A 22,072-nucleotide genomic window follows, 5' to 3' on the forward strand; every position below is an offset into this window, starting at 1 on the left:
ATGTGTATAATCCAGTTTTATACCCCACCAGGTTTTTGTTTAATCTTTACACAACCACTGAGCCTAATCCTTAACTTAAGCTGTATCTACCACCTAACTGTGCAAATATTTTTTCTGTTTAACTGTCTTGCACCCCTCTCCTAAGAGGCCTCATTTGTATTTATGTCCTGTCTGAAGGGGGAATTGACCCATTAGCATGACTTGGACACATTTGCAGTCTACCTTTATGCATTATAAGCATCACAAGGATGATAAATCATAAGCATCATAATGAGCATCATAAGGAGGACAATTCAGCAAGAGAGCTGTATACACCAAGAGTATTCTTGGGTTTCCATCTCAGTGACAAAACACTGAAGAATTCTGTATTCTTCATAACTTCCCAATTTTAGTATTAAATAAACAACAATCAGTGTTTATTGTTCTCCCCCTTCCCTCCTTTTCATTTGTAATATGAAAAAGGTGAAGAGGAAGATCGTATATCTGTGTTAGTGTTGGAGTCTGTGCCTTGCTGGGAATCCTCAGCCTGCTGTTGATTTAGGACACGCAATTAAGCCCTGTTCCACAGAGCAGAAGCAAGCACTGGCAGCAACAATGCTAAGCATCCCTGCCAGTGACCCCAACTTCCCCAAGGGCTGCTTTTCAAGACAGAATTGCTACTAATCCTCTCAGGGTCACTCTATTTGTTCTTTAATTGTGCACAAAGAGACACTACAATACAGTGTCTAGAATATATCCAACTGAAAAAAAAATATATAAATAGTGGCTCTGATACCAAGAAGCTGATCAGAGAGCTGGTAGGCTAAGCATTACTCTGCGCACCACTTCCCATGAGACACCCAGAAGCCTTTACTTGCCAGGGGGCATCAGTGAGGATGACATAAGTTGGTCCTCAATGCTCCCTGACCAGATCCTTAGTGGTGCTGGGTTCCTTTCTTCTGACTCTGTTTTTGCTGATTTTTAGTATTGTATCCCTTTCTGTATTGGTATGTATCCAGTTGAATCATTCAGGCTGCTACAGTCTGCCAAGTACCTCATATCTGCAGTTTTACCTCTCTTATCTTATGTACCTGTGCTGTACAGACTTTCTCACAGCTCTTTCACATGACCAAGCAGTTTCTCCTGAGCTGCAATCCAGGGTTTGCAGCTGGGCTGTATCAGTGGCGCCACGGATCCTAGGAACCTGGGCGGCTGCACCCAGGGGAAAGCTATGGGGAGGTTACAGAGGGAAGCCTGTCATACACAGCACTGCCAAGCAGAGAACTGAGCTCTTCTTTGCTTGAGGAAGAGTAAATCCTGTAAGGAAACCTTTGATTCAGTCAAAGGCTCACTGCCAAGCAGAGAACTGAGCTCTCCTGTGCTTGAGGAAGAGTAAATCCTGTAAGGAAACCTTTAATTCAGTCAGGCTCACTGACAGTTTCCTCAATTTCCCCAATGCCTTTCTGATAACTGAGTTTGACCTTCCAATGTGAAGAATCAAACTTTGCCAACATCGTGTTATTTTCAACCTCAGCAATTTTATAAAAGTCATGAAAAGAATAATCAATCTTGTCTGGATTTGTTCTATGAAACAAGTTTGTTGGCATTTGTACTGTTTCCCTGGAAAAAGTGCACTGTTACTGACCACATCACTGCAATGTAGGAATTATTAAAATCAATCACACTTCTTCATTTTCTGCAGAAAACAGATCTGGAAAACAACTAGTTCAGTGTGTCCTGTCCATGTTTGCCTCAGGCAAGACCTACAAGCCAACTATAGCAGATAATCCAGCCAGTGCTACTTAATAGATAATTTTTGTAACGATTTATATTTATTATCCAATATACCTGAGGAATATTTGCTACTGAAATGAAGATTAGATAACTTTATTATTAAGATTACTATAAATGCTTAAATATATGTTCAGCACTGCACAAACTTACCGTGAAACCTGACCGACACAAATTAATATTTTATAATGGAGTTGACCCTTTAGTATAAAGTTTTAAAGAGCTTGTTTTCTTTTCAATAAGGAATTATCAAGCATATGTCAAAAAATAAGATCATAATACTTAGCAAGTGATGAAATGCTAAGTCATTGCTGTGCTGATGTCATTTTTTCCTATATTGGCGTATGTACATTCAAAAATCAATGTGGCTAATCATGTAATAAAAGCTAAATAGCCATGTAATCTATAAATAGTATATAATAGCCATTTTCACTGTCTCATCACTATGTACAATTGCAATTTACAGCATCCATCTTGAGAAGTGGGTAGGCGTTGTAGTTTAGTCCCAGCTGACACTTTAATTGAAATATATGTCAACATCATAATATATATAAGTTAATCCTAAAAATTGCACAACATGTGAGATAGCATTTATAATAAACGTTTATTGTCTCAATGACCTATGAGACCATTGCATTTGTTTTTCTTCTAGCAAGGCATGAAATACAAAAGATTGCATAATAATTGGAAATAGTCGTTGCAGTCTCCTTCTGGACATTGTGTTTTCCCTTCCATCTGATTTTGCATGAAGGAAGAAAGCTGTCCAAGAAAGCTAGAATTTTCACTTGTAGCAGTAGAAGCTCTCTCAGCAGAGCTGCAGAGGCTCAAAGATGGAAAGAAATCTGTTCATAAAGTAAATTGACAAGCTAAGGTAGGATTCATTATTCTTGCCCTTCTGGCATCTATCTCATTCAACAGTAAATTTTCTTCTTTCAGAAGACCCAAGCCCATTTCTCCTTATTTGAACTGCACATGGCAGAGAGAGCTGTGGTTGTCAGACCCACATCTGCAAACAGCAGATGAAGGAAGCCTCATAGAGACAATGTGACTTGAGAGACAATCCACCTGACAGATAAACATCCCCACCTTTTCTGGAAATTAGTAATAATAAATTTATTTCTAATGAGATTTGAATACCTTTTGGAACCTTTAATAATAAATGTCTCTACATTGTCTCCACTGTTGTCTTCTAAGTTCATTGGAGACTTAAGTATATTTGCTTGTGCTAGAAGTCTCCTTTCAGAGAGCAGCTTTTCCTTGATTCTGCCTGTTTGAAGTCCCAGTGGCCCTTAACACTGTGAGTGGCCCTTCCTTGCCTCCTGAACAGGTTAGATGCACCTAGATCAGTGGGAGACGCACAGATCTGTTGCTGACCCAATGCTCAAACAACTGTGGCACAGCTGCAGGGACAGTTCATGTGGTAGTCATGATGATCAGGAACAGCATGGGAGGGTGAAGAAAGAGGCCACCAGAGGCCACCTCATGCTGAAGGCAGCTGCCAACCAGAAGCACTCTCTTGGAGCAGAGGGCTTTCTGGCACTTCTCACAAGTCTTGATTCCTTTGCTAAGCTTAACTAAACAGTATTTTTATTTATTTATTTTTTTAACTTTCATCCAGACGTTATCCAGATTGCAAGTGCATCAACTTTGGATCCTGGTTTATCCTTTCTATCCCCATCACAGTCGTTATTCTGGTGCTCTCTTGGGTCTGGCTCCAGTGGCTTTTCCTTGGGTTTGAGTAAGTAAATGATGTAATCAATAAGAGTAAAGGTTGATGGTATAAAAGATGCTTTATACCAGGAGTAAATATTACGCCTAGGTTTAACAGGCTTGTTAAAAAGATAATGCAGCAACAGCAATTTTACATCCTTGATTAGTAGAGCTGCATCTCTGGAAGGGACAAGAATTCTCTAAAATAAGGATCCTTGACTACTCAGTCCAGTATGAAAAGTCTGTATCATAAATGATGATATCCCTTCCTTTAAAATATATACACAACATAATTAAGTATTGCATTATTATTAATTATTGCATAATTAAATATTGCATGTGCAAGACTAAAGAGTATGGAAATGATGTGCATTTTAGTCTAAGACCTGAAGATGTTAAAGACAGGCAGGATGTTATTCTTTGCTGGAATCAGGGATTGACTTGAATACTTGAGCAATACCTGTGCTATAAACTGGGTGACTACATTTCTGAATGTAAAGTAAAAAAGTTCATTTTTTCCAAAATTTGTATGTGGTGGCAGGTTTTTCTTTCTCTTGGAGTTTGTGCTTTTAAGGTTTTGCAGAGAATAATATTTCTTTTTGGCTGACTCTTCAAAGCCTTGTTCTCCATGAATTCACTAACACCTGCAGAGATAACAATGGGGCCTGCTGTCTTCCAGTTACATGGTTACTTATGGTGCAAGAGATGAAAAGTGAGACTGCCTGCTCTTAAGCAGACTTAAAATAAGCCCAAGCTTACCATTCTGTATCTGAACATTTATTCTTTCATTTTTTTCTTGATTGTTTTGATAGTGTTCTTTTTAATATTATGGAAGAATGAAAACCTAGCTTGTAGCAACTGTTCTGCTGATCAGTATGCAGGCTACTTATGCAATACAAACTTTTTCATTAAAATACAAAGTAAAGCTGGAATCATGTATGACTTTCATTAAACAGACAGATTATGCTTTTGATTGTTTCAATTAGTTCCCATGATTAAAGCTTCATCCTTCCTGTGAGCAACATCTGAAATGTCCTAAACCCATTATAGGATAAAACAAATGAGCTAGTCAATAGCAGGACACATTTTATTGCTGCCTCTGTCAGTCTCCCACTGGACTTTGCCAATTAATTCCAATGTGCTCAGTTTAGTATGTGATAATTAAATGGGAGACACTGCATTGTAAAGTGAGAAATTTTTGTAAAATGCTATTGCTAACTGGAAGGGGTGGACATTTTTTTTTCTTCTGCATACACTGTTAATCCATCTTCCAATATTGCTGATTTGCCTTCCAGTTTTAAAAGCATGTTCAAGTGTGGCAAGAAAAAAACAGCTAGAGAAGAGGCCTCGGCAAAGGTGATTCAGGAAGAATACAAAAAGCTTGGACCAATGAGGTATGTGAGACTATGAACCTGTAAACAAGAACAAGTAAATCCAAGTGTGAATTCAAGAAAATGTCAAGAAAATAACCCATTGTTTTTCTGCTATAGCTACCCAGAAATCGTTACGCTTATCCTATTCATTTTAATGACCCTGCTGTGGTTTACCAGAGAACCTGGCTTCATCCCAGGATGGTCTTCACTATTCCCAAAGTAAGTAATCTTTTTGATACACCAGTGAGATACACTGCACCATGTCTTAACTGCATACATTCTTTACTTCACAATAAAAAATATAAAAGAAAAAATGGAAAAATGATAGGAAAAAATGCATTTAATAATTTGGAAAGATGCCATGATGACATTTTTAAAAACTTTTGTAGTATATAGAGAATAAGTACAACTCCGGCAGTTCCATAGAGGTGTGTGCTGCAATATCTGAAATGTCCTACACCCATTGCAGGATTAAACAAAGTACCTTCTAAAAAGGATTATGCCTAGCTTTTAGACTTGATCTGGTGATGGAGAAGGCATAGTGATTGGTGTTACTCTTTCCTATTTCCTTGCCAAATCTGCAGTTGCAAGAACAAGATCTTTGGTTAGGATTTTTTGATCTGCTGCCATTAGTGACAGCCCAACTTCTATGCAAATAGGCCAACATCCTCTGCTTTGATAGCTTTAATTATTGTCATAAATTACTATCTGTTCATACAGAACTCTCACAAAGTCACAGTTAAACAAACCATCAAAAAGGAGGAACTAACCAGGAACTGCTACACTTTTTTGTCCTTTTGCTTCAGCTTGCTTCTGCAGTCCCTTCCCCAGGATCACCTAGATGTGTTTTCACTAAGAAATTGCTTGGTCTTCCAATATCTATAATACAGTGATGCCTGTAATAGCTCCTGTTCTCTTGCTGTAATTACTGTAATTTTGGCATTGTTCTGTGATAAAGGTCTGAATTTTGCTCTAGAGTACTGGGAAGTAGTTGGAGGACTGGGAGGAGGGACTGGGAGGAGCAGGACTTTGTGCTGTTTAGGCCCTTGTGGGTTTAACATTTATCACTATCTGAGTCAAAGGCCAGAATTAGACTCAGGTGGTAACTTTCCATTTTGTGTTTCTGTTTCCATGAATGACATGTGCACACACATCCATCATCCTTCCTCTCTTGAAATATGCTCACACCATTCAGGCAGTCTATCAAACACACACACATGCATGCAAACACACAGCAATGCTCTGCTAGTCTGCTAGTACATCTGGAAAGGGATTTGCAAAGAATAATTGTAGCCTTTTGAAGATTTAAGGTGAGGAGGTTTTTTTTTTTTTTTTTTTTTGTAGAAATAGCATTAAGTGCATAAAAACTAAGATTGTTTTAAAATGATTTACTTTTTTTGTTACCCAAAAAATTGCCAAGGAACATTTTTTTCCCTCATAACAACAACAATAGACCTGATGATCATTGTCTCATATGAACCACGGTAATCTTAAAGGGTTTTGGAGTGTTGACCTAATCAAGCAATCAGCCAGCTAAGCAATCAGGCTGGCTTTGCCTCCCTTTCTGCCTGATATTAACATTCAGTGCTCATTGAGCTCCATTTAATGAGATACATCTGATACTGAAAAACAGACCTGGTAAACAACCTTTCAGATTTGGGACTTATTACTCAAATGAATTATTTTAGTCCAGAGATCTACATTTTCTTATTTGAAGCTGTCTGTTTACTGTTGTCTGAGGATTTTGTTCACTGACAGGGAAAAGCAGAATATTCTCATACCAAGAGGGGTTATAGGTTCTGTGTGGGGATGTTACTTAGTGGATGCCCTGAAATGTTTTCCTTGGAAGGGAATGCAAGCATGCGTCATGTCACATCAAGATGAATCACGTTATAATTTCTGTGAGGTAACCTGAAGAGAAACAAAGCCTGTGTTAATCTCTAACTTTTGTTAGAAAAGGGGAAAGAAAGCATGTATTACTCTTCAGACATTTCCTATTTCTAGAAAGCTTTAATTTATCCATCATTTGCACTAATAGGCATCAAACCAGGAATTTACAATTTTACTTTCACAAGCAACATAAAACTTCCCAGTCAAGTTGAGTGGGGTAAGAAGCCAGCACAGGTACAGCTAGGAGTAGTAGTTAACCACCATCTTTAAAGAAAACTAAGGAAAAAACAGGCAAAAGGCATCTATCAATGCATTGCGCTTAATACTGTCATGCCCAAGGGACTTCTATAGTGCATGAACTGTGGCTTACATCTCTCATGCATGTGTTCACTACTGCCTTTGCACACACAACTGTTCAGTGTTTTGCATTGTGGTATAGAGTGACAGGCATGTGCACAACTTCCTTAAATATATGTTAAAGAAAGCAAATGTATGGAAATATTTTCTGCCCTTACATGTATGATAGTACTTATTTTCTACAGGCTTTTATCGCAGTCTTGAGTCAGCCTGAGGGAAGTTCTGTCACCTGCACAGATGAGCTTTGACCTTACTATAAAACTGTCCATGAAACTAGAGGAGCAAAGCTGCAATGTCAGAGCTAAAGTAACTTTGAGAACCCCCTGGGCCATTAAGTGGGAACTTTTAAGTTGGTTTCACAACAGTCCCAGGGTCTTAAACTAGACAGGACCACCCCCTCATTTCTTATAACATACTAAAGATCAGAAGCTGCTACATGTTTCTGTGTGTCAAGCCTGGTAGAGATTTATTTTATTAACATATCTCCCAGAAAGCAACCAGGCTTGATATCAGGGTGGAAAAATATAGATTCCTCATATTTTGGCATTTACCACTTTCTTTGATCGTTTATTCTGGTAGATACTCATCTCTGTTGCCAAAATAAACAAGACAAATTTACACCTTGTTTGCTGTTTGTATGTAGCTTCCAGCCATCTGTTTTTGTCTTTCCCTGCTAGATTACTTTTTTTTTTTTTTTTTTTTTTTTGGTGATAAGTGCTTTAAGGATATACTTACCTGGTTTAATTATATCACATTACAAGCTTCCTTTTGACAAACCAAATGGAATGAGTCAAGTTTTCCTTTAAGAAACAAATTCTTATCACTCTCAGAATCCAAGTTCATGTTTCCAGCCCCTCGTGTGCGTCTTCACAAGTTAACTGAATACTCTTTTAAAATATAGACACCGATTTCTTTGAAATCCCAGCAGAAAGATTGGTATTCAGTGATGATATCCTCCCCACTTTTTGAAATGTCAGGCAATTCTTACCCACATTTGTGCTGTATCAGTATTGAGTAGAGCTCATTTTTAAGAAGCATTAATAGCCATACTAAATCAAATGCCTTTCAAACACACTTTACATTTATAAGTTCATTTTTCTCAAGGAAATTTTGTAAGTCTAGCAAAGACTAATCCATTGCTGTGGCGCCCTGAGCCCCTGTTACCTCCCTCTGGAGGCAGATAGCAGAATGGTTTAATCAATGTTTATAGCACTACAGAGGGAAGTGCAAGGTGAAAATGCCTGTTTCCTCTCCCTCTGTTGACAGCAAAGGATCACACATCGCTTCTTGCTACAGCAGTTTCCACCTATGTCCTGGCTTGATTCCAGGTTATAGGGTATTAGCTTCAATTAGATGAATTTCAAGTTGGCCTTTGGCTAGCATTTTATGAACCTCATAAGAAACAGAAATTTCAACTCTGGGCTGCAGCTCATTAGAGCTGATGTACACAAGGTGGGTTTCCTTCACTCTTCCTCAGGTTTTTGTCTGAGTTTGTGTTGAGTTTGTGTCATCATATTTTCCCCCCTTTTTTTTTCCTCACAGTCCTTTTTTTCTACAATGGTATCAGTTGGAGTTATTGTGAATTTTCCTTGATTAATGGATTTTTTACTTTCTTAAATAACAATCAGATTTCCAGTGTTACAAGCAAGTCAATATTGTATATGCAATTGCATTACGGCTTAGATAAGTAGATTTTGAAAATTATTAATCTCAAAATTCACCAATTATTGAATAGCTACTGTCTGGAAAGGTCTCAAGTGTGTCTCCATAATAGTATGACTAATGGTAGGCTATTGTGTGTGTGTGTCTCCCAAGCAAGTTTTCTGAAAACAGTGTTTGGCACAAGGAATACTGTGTTCTGTGTTTTTTGTTTTTGTTAGCAAAATAATTGCACTTTCCTAGTTGAACAAGAGGGTATACAAAGTCCTGCACCTGGGGAGAAACGACTCCAGACACTAGTGCATGCTAAGGGTTGCATAGTTGGAAAGCAGTTTGGCAGAAAAGGATCTGGAAGTTCTGATGGACACCAAATTGAACATGAGTCAGCAGTGTGCTCTTGCAGCAAAGGACAGTGCAGCAAAGTGCAGCAGGTCCAGGGAGATGATCCTCGCCCTGTACTGGTGAGGCCATACCTGACCTGAAGAATTGTGTCCAGTTCACATATATATATATATATATATATATATATATATATAAAACTATATAAATATCATTTGTAAAATCTATGATTCTGTGATTCTGTATTCATTTTATATATACATATATAAAGTCTTAAAAGAGTGCAGGATAGGATGCTAGAGGAAGGGATTTTCTGATTTTTAACCCCAGTGCACCTGGACCTAGGCTAAAGCTGATATATGGGCAGAACCCTCTGCCTTAAGAAACCATTACAAGCTTGTTTTTTAAAACCATGTTCTGTGCTGGCAGACAACAGAAAACAGGAGACAAAATGTATTAGTGAGCCACTTTAACTGTTATGGCAGGTTCATTTTGTGACAGTTTTAGCTAAAACTATACTGGCTGTGATATCAGTGTGCTATGCATATTAAGGTTTTGTGAATCTCATCTAATGATGTTACAGAAAAGGGATCTACCAGAGTATACATTTGTAACCTATAATTGGAGATGATTTTTCCCTTTTGGTGAAAAGCCTTGATTTAATATAAAACCTTAAGCCTGAGATCTTCTGAGAAGCTATGCATGCACCTACTGAAAATGCAGAGAATTATATAGTATGAGGCTCAGAGGACTAATGTATTGGTTCAGGAAAAAATAATAATTTACAGTAAATATTAAAACATTACTGAGCTTTAAAAACTGTTGGGTTTGACTTTCTTAACATTTTTTTTTTAATTCTATTGAATGACTAAGACTATTTTGACTGAAATAAGATTAGTTATCTAACAGAATCAGGTGGATGTGTTAAGTGTGTGTTAAAATTGCTTTGGCGGTCAGCTTTGCACTTTGCCTGGTCTTTTACTCTGTACTAGTTTGAAGGAAATTGGATCAGCTGAAAAAACACTGGTGCAAGGAATTCTCACGCACAGGAAATGTTCAAAGTAAACACAGCCCTTGTCTCTGTGACCACAGTGGTGACAGCCACATGAGGATAATAAAGTTCTGCTGTCTTCCCTTAGCTACAAGAGCATCATCCTTTGTGGGTAGGCACAGTGCTCTTCAGGCCTGTTGGACTGGATCTATTACAGAGCATATTAAAATTATTAAATTTACCACTGAACTGTGAAAATGAGTTGTTTAAGCAGCAGCTATTCCTAAACATCCGCCTCACCCAGCTTATTCCTGAATGACAAACTAGTGCACGTTTACTCAGGACATGAACTGATGAATTTATAGGACTTACATGTTCTATTTCTGCAGATGTGGCGGGCTGACACTGGCCAGCTGCCAGACTGCTGGACACCAGCTGCCATCTCAGTCCCCCTCCTCAATAGGGCACTGGGAAAAAATATGATGGAAGAGCTCATGGGGAAAGATAAAGACAGGGACACCACATATCAGTTACCATCATAGGTAGAACAGAATCAACTTGGGGAACATTTTTTTAATTTAATCTCTATTAAAACAGATTCAGACAGTGAGAAACAAAGGCCAGTTAAAACAACACTCCTCCTTCCCTTCCCTTTCCTGAAGCTCAAAGTTACTTCTTCATCCTTGACTCTGTGCCCTCCGACCCTGAGTAGCACAGGGAGATGGGGAATGGGGGCTGTGGTCAGTCCGTCACAGCTCCTCTCTGCTGCTCCTTTCTCCTCACACTTTTCCACTGCTCCACCATGGTCTCTTCCGCATGTCTGCAGGGGGATCTCTGCTGCCACGCCTGCAGCACCTCCTCCTCCTTCTCTAACTGTGGTGGTCACAAGGCTCTTTCCCTCATTTATTTTCTTCACTCGTCACCTCCTATGTGGCATTTTTTACTCTTTCTTAAACACATTTTCCCAAATATGCCGCCGTTTTGGCTGCTGGGCCCAGCCATGTCTTGTGTTGGGCCCATTGGAGTGTGCCTGGCTTGGGGCAGCCCCGGCCTCTCCTCACAGGGGAGCCAGCACCTGGGCACAGGCACACAACGTAGCGGACTGTTGTCCTGACTGTATATATGTACATGCTTTTTTCTTGTGTTATTCTTGTTAACTCAGGTACAAAGGCTATGCTACGGATTCAACAACTGCCCTAGTGATTGGCCTCCTGTTCTTTATTATTCCTGCAAAAACATTGTCTAGGACTTCAAATGGAGAAAGCAGTTAAGTATCTTTTGATCTGTGTTTTATTACAATACAGTATTGAAGGTTCGGCCGTAAACATAACACATTGCATTCAGTAGAGGAATGTCTTTAAATACTGATGTCACAACCTTAATACAAGATAATGCCTTGTGGTCAAATATAGGCTCCCTGGCACAGGTGATAGCATTCAGGCAGTGTGAGCTCTGTGAGCCAGTGCTGTACAGCAGCCTGCTGTCTGCAGCCCCCTGGCATCAGTGAAAAACACCTCTCCAGAGACTGCTACAGGCTTTGAATTGGGCTACACGGGGCAGAGATCAAAACCTAAATGAGCCTATAGAGTGTTACCTTGGCAATCTGTATGAACAGTAGAGTTTTGTTGATTAAGTTAGTCTTATTGATATCCCATAGCAGTCTTCCACACAGGGAAGGAGGGGAAAGGGGCCAATGCTCTGCTGGTGGAAACTTTTGTAGCTGTCGTCTTCAAGCTGTGATAGTTTCCAGCAGCCAAGGATCTGTCCCAGAAGTACAGGTTGTTTCTGTCAAAGACTTTATTCAGGTTATAATGATTAGATTTTGCCTTTGAATATTTTCAAAGTATTTCTTCAGAGAAATTATTTCAAGATGTTTTTCAAGATGTTTTTAAATGTTGGTGATTTTTTTTTTTCTTTAGCTGCTTATGGTTACACTCCACTGATTACTTGGAAGGAATTTCAGTCATGCATGCCCTGGGAAATAGCTATTCTTGTTGGTGGCGGGTTTGCATTGGCAGACGGCTGTGAGGTAATGCAATTTATAGAAGATCTGTGCAATTAGCATGACCCACATCAGACACAATTCAGACATGCAGTGGATTCAAGGTTATTCTCTTATTTTAGCAAATTGTTCTTGTAGCAATATTGAACAGGATAAATGTGAATATGCAAGATGTTTACAAAGTGGGGGTAAGAAAAAAAAAGTTTTCCTTGACTTCAGAGGCTATGAACAAAGATGATTACTGTGAATTACTTGTTTTAATTTAAGCCCGATGTGGTAGGAATTGTGCAGAGGTTTCTGAGGTAATTCCTATGCAGAGTCCTGCTGGCTACTCCAGCAAATCAAACAGGTCTTGGCCCAAGATTTGTTTATGAAGCCTGATGTATGTGTATGACAAATTTTCTGAGTACATCTCCTCTAACCTTCTCAAAGGTGCAAATATAAATAAATGGAATATAGCTTGCATGGGTGCCTACATGACAACAATAATTTAGAAAAATGTACTTAAAAACATGTGGTAGGAACATGGAATTATTTCAGACCTTTTTTTTTTCTATTTTACACAAATACTTCATAATTAACAGATGAGTACATTCCTGTTCAATACCATTTCATTATAGTTTTCTGTTCAGTGTTTTGTAAAACATAATCCTGTTGTCATATTTCTTGTGCAGGTTTCAAAACTGTCTGCCTGGGTAGCAAGTAAATTGACCCCCCTAGGATCACTACCCCTGTGGCTAATTATCCTGATATCATGCCTTATTGTCACTTCCGTAACAGAAGTTGCCAGCAATCCAGCCACCATTACGATATTTTTGCCTATATTATCTCCTTTGGTGAGTATCATAGAGGTTGCTTTTAACCAGATTGTGCTCTGTCATCCATGTAGCTGCTCAAAGAAGCAGTTTTTTTAAAAGTCTACATAAAGTACTTCATAACTTCTTTTTTTCTTTATTGCCATGTTCATTGGATAGCTGGTTGTCTTGTCTTTCTTACAAGAGATGCTGTATCAGTAAAATTAAGATAAACGTGCAATACTCAAAAATTGAAGCTCTTACTCCTATTTGAGTATAATGGAAACACTTGAAAGGACAACTCTCACAGTGTTTCTTCAGAACCAAATCTTCAAAAAAAAAAAAAAGGTTAACAGTGCACCATTCAAGCTGTCACCAAAAAGAAGAGAGGTCTAATAGATGTGCTTAGACGTACTTCTCATTTCTTCTCTCCTTTCCTCATTTTTTTTTTTTTTTCTCATTATCTTTATCAAAACACCCAATTCTTCTTCAAAACTTACTATGGCTATCTTCTTGTCTTCGCCACTTGACCAATCTAGCCATACACTAATCTCCATTCCCTCTCTCACAAGAAAACTCAGTCCTCACTACATTGAGTACCTCCTGCACATTATACACAAATTCAACTTCATCATCTTTCTGGCAGTGTTTTGGTTTTAGTGCTTGTGCTGTGCCCACACTCTTTGCAAAAGTTTTTTATGTTAGAGACTCAGCTACAATTAGAGAAAAATCAGGTGTGAATTTAGGGTTCATTAACTATCCTGTGCTAGAAATACCTGTTCTCCTCTGGAGCATTCTCAGATATAATCTTATAAAAGAGTTACCAGAAAAGGTTATTTTTCACTATTTAAGCTGGCAGTTTACAGTTTGCTTGTGTTAATATAGTAAGTTTGCATTTATGTATTTCATTTAGCAAATGCATCCCCTGACAGCTGTTCTGTTTTATTTTTCTTTCTGCAGGCTGAAGCCATTCACGTGAACCCACTCTTCATTTTGATACCTGCCACACTATGTACTTCTTTTGCATTCCTTCTTCCAGTAGCAAACCCAGCCAATGCCATTGTGTTTTCATACGGTCATTTAACTGTAATGGATATGGTGAGTTTTAAGCAACACTATCCAAAGGGATAATCACTCTGCAACATTATTGTCTGATTTTTACCATTTTAAAAACTTTCTTCACAGACTTGATATTAGTATTTGATTTCTTTTCTCCCTCCTTTAGGTGAAAGCTGGTTTGGGCATTAACATCATTGGAGTTGCTGTTGTTATGCTTGGAATTATGACATGGATAGTGCCTATATTCGATCTCTATACTTACCCAAGTTGGGCACCAATCATTTCTTCAAACAGCACAGGGTTGTAAAAAACAAACTAACAAACAACACACCACCACAAAACGTGGGGATTGGTTTGGATTGTTTTTGTTTCTTTTCTGTTCCACTGGCATGTGGTGAGTCACTTAAAATGCTTTTTGTCACCATAACAATAGGGATCCCCATTACTGTAAATGCCTTATTCCACAGTCCAAGAGACTGATGATCTGTTCTGAGAGTCTAATCAGGAAGAATGTTAGACTTTCTAAATATCATCAAGTCAGATCAAGTTTCTAATATAGTTCAGCTAGTCTGAACATTTATATCTTCATGTTATGAAGGAAAAACTAAATGTACATAGCTATTGTCACTGGCAGTTTGCCCCCATGCTCAGGGTAGAGAAATAATGAGATTTAGATGTTATTATTTCAAGTGTCTATTCTTACTATGACCCCTGGTGACATTTGGGTTTTGTCCAAGAACATACTGTTTTTCTGTTTTCTAGATTCAAATGCTATTTGAAATGGTGTTGATCATAAAAAAAAAATCAGGTTGGGGAATTGTTTTGAACGTATGGTTTACAGACCTGTCAAATGTGCAAAAAAGGGAGGAGAGCAGCATGGTCACTTAGACAGCACTTTATCTGTTAAGCACCTTGTAATTTGGAAGGAGAATATATACTTAAGCATATGTTTAAAATCTACCTCCTTCCAGGACCTCACTGAAACACGTCATAGTTGTATATGTTGTCTAGAATTTTCCTGTATAAACATGAATTGATAGATCTGAGTTGATCAATATGAATGGAGACTAAATTCTCATCATGCTTCTCTGTCAAAAGTAGAGATATATCCTCCTGGTGAATGAAAGCACAAGACAGAGTGCTGAAGATGTAACGCTCAATTCATCAAACAAGACTGTAGTGCATCTTCACCAGGAGGTGCATGACCTCTACAGGACAGGTTTAAGGATTCTAGTGTATGAATTTTAGAAACAAAAAAGTGCAATGTAGTCAAAAGAAGCTTGCAGTTCAGAGATATCTTCAGCTACTGAAATTGTATATAACTGTTGTATGTTTTCACAGTAAGGACTATGGAGTTGTTTTTTCCACCTGTTGGGAGGACACATGACAATTTGTAAAGAGTGTTTAGTTAATAGTGTGAACCATATTTTCATGTATTTAGGTTGGGTCATCCCTTGGGGAACCTCAGTGACGGATGAAAGCCTTAATCTGTCTTTTATAGATCCTGTAAATTATTGATTTTTCCTACCAAAAAAAAAAAAAAAGCCCCTCCCAAAAAAAAAGCTTTAGTTTTTTGATTAGATATTTTACTTTTTTATGTTTATTTTTGTTAGTGTGCATTTAGAGTAGAGATATCAGCCATGCTGTCTATAATGCCAGAATACTATGTATAGGATTGTTATATATAGTTTCTTCTATTAGCTACAGGTTGCAGGTTCAGCTGCGATGAATTATTGGAGTGAAGACGCACTTTCTCTTAATGATGATGGTTCTGTGTACTAATTGTTATCTGTACGTGCCATTACACTTTGCCAACATGGCTGAAGCTGCTATCTCTTTAGGATGGCTAACTTCTTTCTTTTCTTTTTTGTACTTTTTGTACAGTGCCTAGCAAGATAGGGCTATGTCAATGACTAGGCCAATCATGAGCTGCCACTGTGTGAGTGTTAATTGATACACTGCAGTAATAATTATGGTCACAGATATGCAACACCTATCTAAATGAAGCCTCACCCAGTACTATAGGAGAATGTATATGCAAATAGCTAATCAAAGACATAGGTTTTACTGTGTCTTCGCAGAAGGATGTGCAGCACAGAAACAAGGAGTTCATGGTTTATATAGTCCCTTGATCCTGATGGCATAGAGAAGAAAACCAGCTGAGACAGTGTTCTTACTATAAGGTTCCCAGGTCTTACATTTCCAATTGAGTCAATAATTTCCAGATTATTCAAGAGCATTGGAAACAATGAATCATAGAATATTTCCTGTGGGAGGGACCTCTGAGGACCATCTTGTCTGACCTCAGTCAAAGCAAGGTTAGCACTGAGTTTGGGTTGCTCAGGGATTTGTCTAGTCACATCTTGAAAACCTCCAGCATGGAGACAGCAGGGCTACCCTGGGTACTTCAGTGCTTTTCTGTCCTCTTGGTGTATATTTTTTGTCTTTAAACAAATGAACAAACATACTGTATTCGTTTTAGTATTCATTTTGTGGAATAGACTTTTTTTTCCCTGCCTTTTATTTGGGAAATAATATTTTCTATGGGAAAAAATGCTTTTTATTTTTTTCACAAAACATAAGGGTAGGGGAAAGTCCTCTTTGTGGCTTGGCATTCACTACTCTCAGTGAAAGTGGTATTTTCAGCCTCTCCTGGTCTGCTCTGCAAGGAATTGACAGTATTTTAATCATGTGACAACTGCTATTCAGCAAGAGGAAATTTGTTAAGTGCTTATGAGCTGTCCCTGGTTTTGTTAATGTTAAGAATACAAAACTGACTGTTGTAACCTCAGCCTTGAATGTACCATTGAGGCCCACAGAGGTCCACAAATGCACTGTGCTATTAAATTGTGCTTTGACACCTGTATTCTCTCTTGAAATTGTGTATCTTCATGGAAGAAACTAATCATTTTGAACCATTGAAGAGAACTCTGCAGAAGTTATCAACTCTGTAGTAAGTGACATTGTTTTCAGCATAAGCTGAAGCTCAGTTTGTGCTGGATAATTCTCAGCCGTTCCTTTGCTCTACTTTTTGGTTTATTCATAGGATCATAGACAATATGTTGAGAAAGACCCATGTGTAAATCTGAACTCCCACATAATGCAGACCACAGAATTTCCCTAAACTAAGTAATTTTTTTCAGGATCTACCAGATCCTGAAAAAGATTCTTGCTTTGTAAAAAAGAAAGATTTAAATTATTTAATGAAGAATGCACTTTAAAAACTATTTTTGCTACAATCTGTGTACAGAGTAAATTATGTGCAAAGAGAGAAGGAAGGGATTTATAAAGTAATGAAAGTTAAAGTTGTTTGCTGTGCCATGTGTATTTATAAGTTACCAAAATGAAATGCAGAATTATAAATAAACTGTCAGTGACCAGCATATTAACTGTCACAATATGATAAACTAGTGACAAAAATGAAATGATTGAGCATGAGGTTTTTGACAGATTGTATGCTGTATGCAAACCAGTCATGAATAAACAAGTTGGTAGTAGTGGAAAGGTAGTGTTTCACTAGCATTTTTTTCTTGTTTTGCTAAAACTGTAAGGAATGGGTCAGACACAATCTTTGAGCTAAGCTGACATTATTGCTAACTTATTTTTAAACCTTCTAAGGACCTTTTTACGTCAAAATTAAGATCTCTGCAGAGCAGAGATTAATACTGATGGAAATTCCTCACCTGAGAGTGTTGAGATGGAGGAAAAAGGAGCTCAGAAGGCTTGGCTCTTGGTACCCTGTGGGTGGCTTCGGCTCTGCGTGCAGACACAGCATGCCATGCTGGCTGTGTGCTCCTTCCCGGCACTGTGAGATTCCTTGCTTTGCCCAGAGTTTGTCAGTATTGTGGCAAGTGGTGGAAATGCATCTACAATCGTTTTAAAAGTTGATTAATATATGATGACTGCATCAACTATTTGTAAATTGCTTTGTGCATAATTTCCATATAGAATATTGTATTTTTTCTTTGTCTCAGATGAGTCTAATTAGACAATTGTATTATTACATAAGTAATATTTATGACATACTATTTATTTTGTGGTCTCATTCCTACTGAATTAAATGAAGCCTTTGTCATATACTTCATCAGGGGAGATGTGCCAGGTCTCTGTTCCCCTTTCCTATGGCTGTACAATATCTAATATATTTTCACTTTGCTTTTGGAGGATGTGTTTTTAGATTACTAGTAACCGCAAAACAAGTACACCCTGGAAAAAGCTTCTGCACTGTTCCATTACTACACACATCAGTCAGATCAATCTTGCAGTGTAAATTCCCTAATGTACTTTTAAAATGAAGTACCTGTGTTTGTTTACTAGTTTAAAGCAACCGGGTCTGTAGCCTGAGGGCTGGCTGAGCAGCAGTGCAGCAGCAGCTCCAGAAGGGTGGAGTGAAAAAACACACACCACACTTTACCCTTTTTTTCAATTTTTTGATTAGGTGTAGATACCAAGACAGTTATCATACTAATTACAACAATCTAAAGACTGCTGTATCCTATGTGCAGCTGCTGGCAGGACCCAAAGGCTGTTTCTGTGGTTAGTGATCCCTTAAATACAGAGAAGTCCATTCCTGCCACCTCTCCTGTCCTGCTGCTGGCAGCCCACACGGATGCCAGCTGCCCTGATGGAGTCACGCTGCTGCCCACAGCAACTTGGGGCTGGGGAGATTCCCCAGAGGCCAGGTCTGCACAGATGTCAGATTACTTTGCAGCTGCTGGTGATAAATGATAACTAAGTTATCAGCTTAGTTCTTTGTCTGTGCAAAGTTGATGTCATGATTTGCGTTTTTTAACAATTATCAAACTCTTTGTCAGTGCTATGCTTTAATACTTTTGCATTGTGCTCTTGGAAGCTGTTGTATGTTCCTTTACCTGTGCAATGTTCAATTGCTGTATGACATTTCTTTACACGACTGATTTCCTATTTTTAAAATAAGTATTTCCCAAATGCTGTACAGTCTAACATTTATTTTGTGATAAATTAGCAGGATCTAAAACTGTGGTGTGTGAAGAACGGTTGTCTTTCAATAAAAGTGCCTGAGATTTCTTAAACCTTTTTTTATTGTATGCTATCTTAACCCTGATATATATGGTGGAGAAGAGTACCTGATGAGAATAATTTAAACTTACTGGATATTGAAAACCATCCACTTTTAAAAGAATTTGAAAAGGAGAAAGGTCTTTGAGCTTTATAAAGCAATTAAAATAAAAATTCTGCTTTCTGGCAGGTTCCTCTACAAATACAAAATAAATATATCATAGTCTCTAAATGCTTGGTGCCTAATTAGAAATTCAGAAAGCAACATACATACCAATGCAAAACAGACCCTAGTTGATTCAGTGCCCCTTGAAGTCAGGGTGTATCATTATAGGTTGCAGTGCTGGAGCAGCCCCTCAGGGATGTCTGGAAGAGTTGCCTCCAACCACTTTATTTGGTCATCCTTTGATGAAAAGCTTCAGGTTCTGCCACATCTGTTTCTGACAAATGTAGAAAATTGGGTGTCAAACTCTAAGGTGGGATTCATATTGCTGTCCTAAGTTTTCAAAACTCCAGTACAAGATACAGGCATAAACAAGTTATCACTGAAGAAACAGCAAGCTAATACACCCAAACCACCCAAAATAAAACACTAAGGAGAAGTTAGTGCCTGAAACTCTCTTCTTGGGCATCAATCCAAGAGTGCTGCAGGGCATTTTTGTGAGATCTGCTTCTTTCACTTAGAGATTTCTCTTTCCATCCTCCGACATCCTCTAACAACACAAGATGCATGAAAACTTATTTTGTGATCACTCCTCAAACGCTGAGAGATTTGAACCCAGAGTATTTATATCCCAGAGGAGAGACCAAAGTTACCAGGTATAAGATGTATTCTCCTGACAGACTCCATGTAGGCAAGAAATTTATAGTCATGAGCCTGAAAAGGATAGCTATAAGCCAGTAGCATGGGCAGCCAGCTGTGAGGGGAAGGTCTGGATCTGGCAGATGGGACCAGAATCACACTTTTGCCCTCTCCCAGTTTTTACCCTCCAAGGAGTGGGAAGAGACCTTTGCCCCTGGGAGCTAAAGGTAAGAGTGTCTCACTGCAGCAGGATCTTGGTCCTACACCATGCAGACAGACATGGGCACAGTAACATCAAGACATGCCTAAATTATGAATCAGTCTGAACAGACTGAGAGAGTAATTTAATATTTCCAGCACTAAGCAGGCAGGCAGATTCATGGATTTTTCTTCAGCTTTTGGGCACAGAAAAAACAAAAATCCAAAACGTGTTAAATACAGACGTTGGATCTTTAGGGCAGGCAAATTTCTTTAACTAAAAATAAAACCAAAAGTTTTTAATATAGGTGGCTTTTTACCACAGGATTCACTGGGATTTATTAGGCTAAGAGGCTTGGCCTTTACAGTACACAGAGCATCACTGAGATTAATTGTTCTTCACACTGAATATTGTAATTCCCTCTGTGATGTCCATCTTTACCTGTGCACATCATGAGCATAGCTAGAAAAGCAGACATAAGCATATGTACTAGAGCTACACAACATAAGCATTCCAGACACGTGTAACTAAGCCACAAACATTTCATAGCATTTACTATTTGGCTCAGTTGAAGTAAACAGAATAAAAGTACCTTGTTTATTGTAGCACTTGCTTGAATTCATAACACACGACAAGAAAATGCAAAAGAATTTTCTACCCTCCTAGACAATTTCTCCAAACAATTGTCCTTTATCAGTCTTTTATTTTGCCTTGCAAGACACTGCTTGTTATTGCAAAAATATATAAATAAAAGGAAGAAGGGGAGGGAGAAGTGTGTTTGTATGTGGGGGACAACCAAGAAATGAGATGGGAAAGGGAGTAGGGAAGAAGTAAAGGAAGGCATGAAGAGAGAGAGAGAGAGAAGCTAACCTACAATTTGCAGTTCTGAGTCTCACCTTTCAAAACTGGTAATGATCCATGTATAAGACTGACAACTTTTGCTGACATCCTTCACGGATTTGAAAAGTTCAGTTTGCATAATATAGAAAACCATGTGCTGGCTAGTGCTTTCTTTAGATGCTATTATAATGCATCAGAGGAGAAGGAAATGGATGGCATAGATAGTACCATAATTTTCCCTGTTCACACTGTGAAAGCAGATGGAGTTTTGTGCCCATTAAGAACAATTCTTCAACTCCAATAAGCCATTAAACCTTTCCTGGTTGCACTGCACAATTTCAGTGTAGCAATTATAGAATTCATGGCTTAAGCAATATCTCACTGATGGTATTTTTAAACACCACTCTTGAAATTCTTAGGTGTGGAACACAGTTCATTTAATAATGGATTATGAGTAAAGCCTTTTAATCAGAGCCAAACTTCCCAGTGCTTTCTTGCAGCCATTTACCACCTCAGTCTTGAGTTGTGTTGGACTTCCAGGGTGGTTTTACAGACCACACAGATAAAATAGATGTATTATGCATGATGCTGACAAGGCCAATGAAAGCTATATGAAGTTACCAGGAGCATGGGAATTTTCTGCTTCTGCTACACCACCACGTGTGGACTAAATTGCAGGAAATCTCAACCTCTTCCTAGCTAATGAACAGATAGAATTTCCCCTTCAAAGCTGGCAAAGCACAGGGGCCGACAGCAGATGTTGGTCCAGCCAGACAAACATCTTGTCTGTAAAGCTCCCTCACACTGTATGACAATCAAAATTAGCTACATGTTAGCTGGTCTCTAGAGCAGCCTTTCCCAAGGACTTTACCTCACTTCATCACCTGGGAGTACAGATCCTGAGGTGGTCTTCTGACGGTTGGTACCATTACTGGCAGTTTGCAGCCCAAGGACATGTCCTCAACCTGACTCAGCTGCTTAAGCAGGCTCCAGAATGAGTGCATCTTGGGACCTCTTCCTCCTCCACAGCTGACAAATGCCAAGCTATCTCTGATTTGAGGCCAATGGGGTGTTTTTGTGACAAGTTAATAGTGTTAGCATAAATGTGAAAAATACTGAAAGAAAACAGTAGTATTAATTATTGCTAGCTACTGTCTTGTGTAGGGCCGTAGCAAAATTGGAAAACTCTTCTAGGCTAGCAAAGCAAGTGAAAATAAGAAAGCTTTTGAGAAAATGGTGAAAGACAACAT

General features: G+C 38.5%; 1 protein-coding gene across 1 annotated transcript in view; it reads left to right on the forward strand.

The window, feature by feature from the left end:
* Window positions 1-17,448, forward strand: part of SLC13A1 (solute carrier family 13 member 1) — a 56,444-nt gene extending 38,996 nt beyond the window's left edge. Inside the window, exons 9-16 of the mRNA XM_038177646.2 lie at window positions 3,389-3,508; window positions 4,776-4,874; window positions 4,971-5,072; window positions 11,252-11,355; window positions 12,009-12,118; window positions 12,766-12,927; window positions 13,846-13,983; window positions 14,111-17,448. Coding sequence (XP_038033574.1) covers window positions 3,389-3,508; window positions 4,776-4,874; window positions 4,971-5,072; window positions 11,252-11,355; window positions 12,009-12,118; window positions 12,766-12,927; window positions 13,846-13,983; window positions 14,111-14,251 — 976 coding nt within the window. The 3' untranslated portion in view covers window positions 14,252-17,448. The remainder of the gene's footprint in view (window positions 1-3,388; window positions 3,509-4,775; window positions 4,875-4,970; window positions 5,073-11,251; window positions 11,356-12,008; window positions 12,119-12,765; window positions 12,928-13,845; window positions 13,984-14,110) is intronic.
* Window positions 17,449-22,072: the final 4,624 nt, after the last annotated feature.

The sequence above is a fragment of the Anas platyrhynchos genome, chromosome 1 (assembly GCF_047663525.1).
Source record: "Anas platyrhynchos isolate ZD024472 breed Pekin duck chromosome 1, IASCAAS_PekinDuck_T2T, whole genome shotgun sequence".
Classification (NCBI taxonomy): Eukaryota; Metazoa; Chordata; class Aves; order Anseriformes; family Anatidae; genus Anas; species Anas platyrhynchos.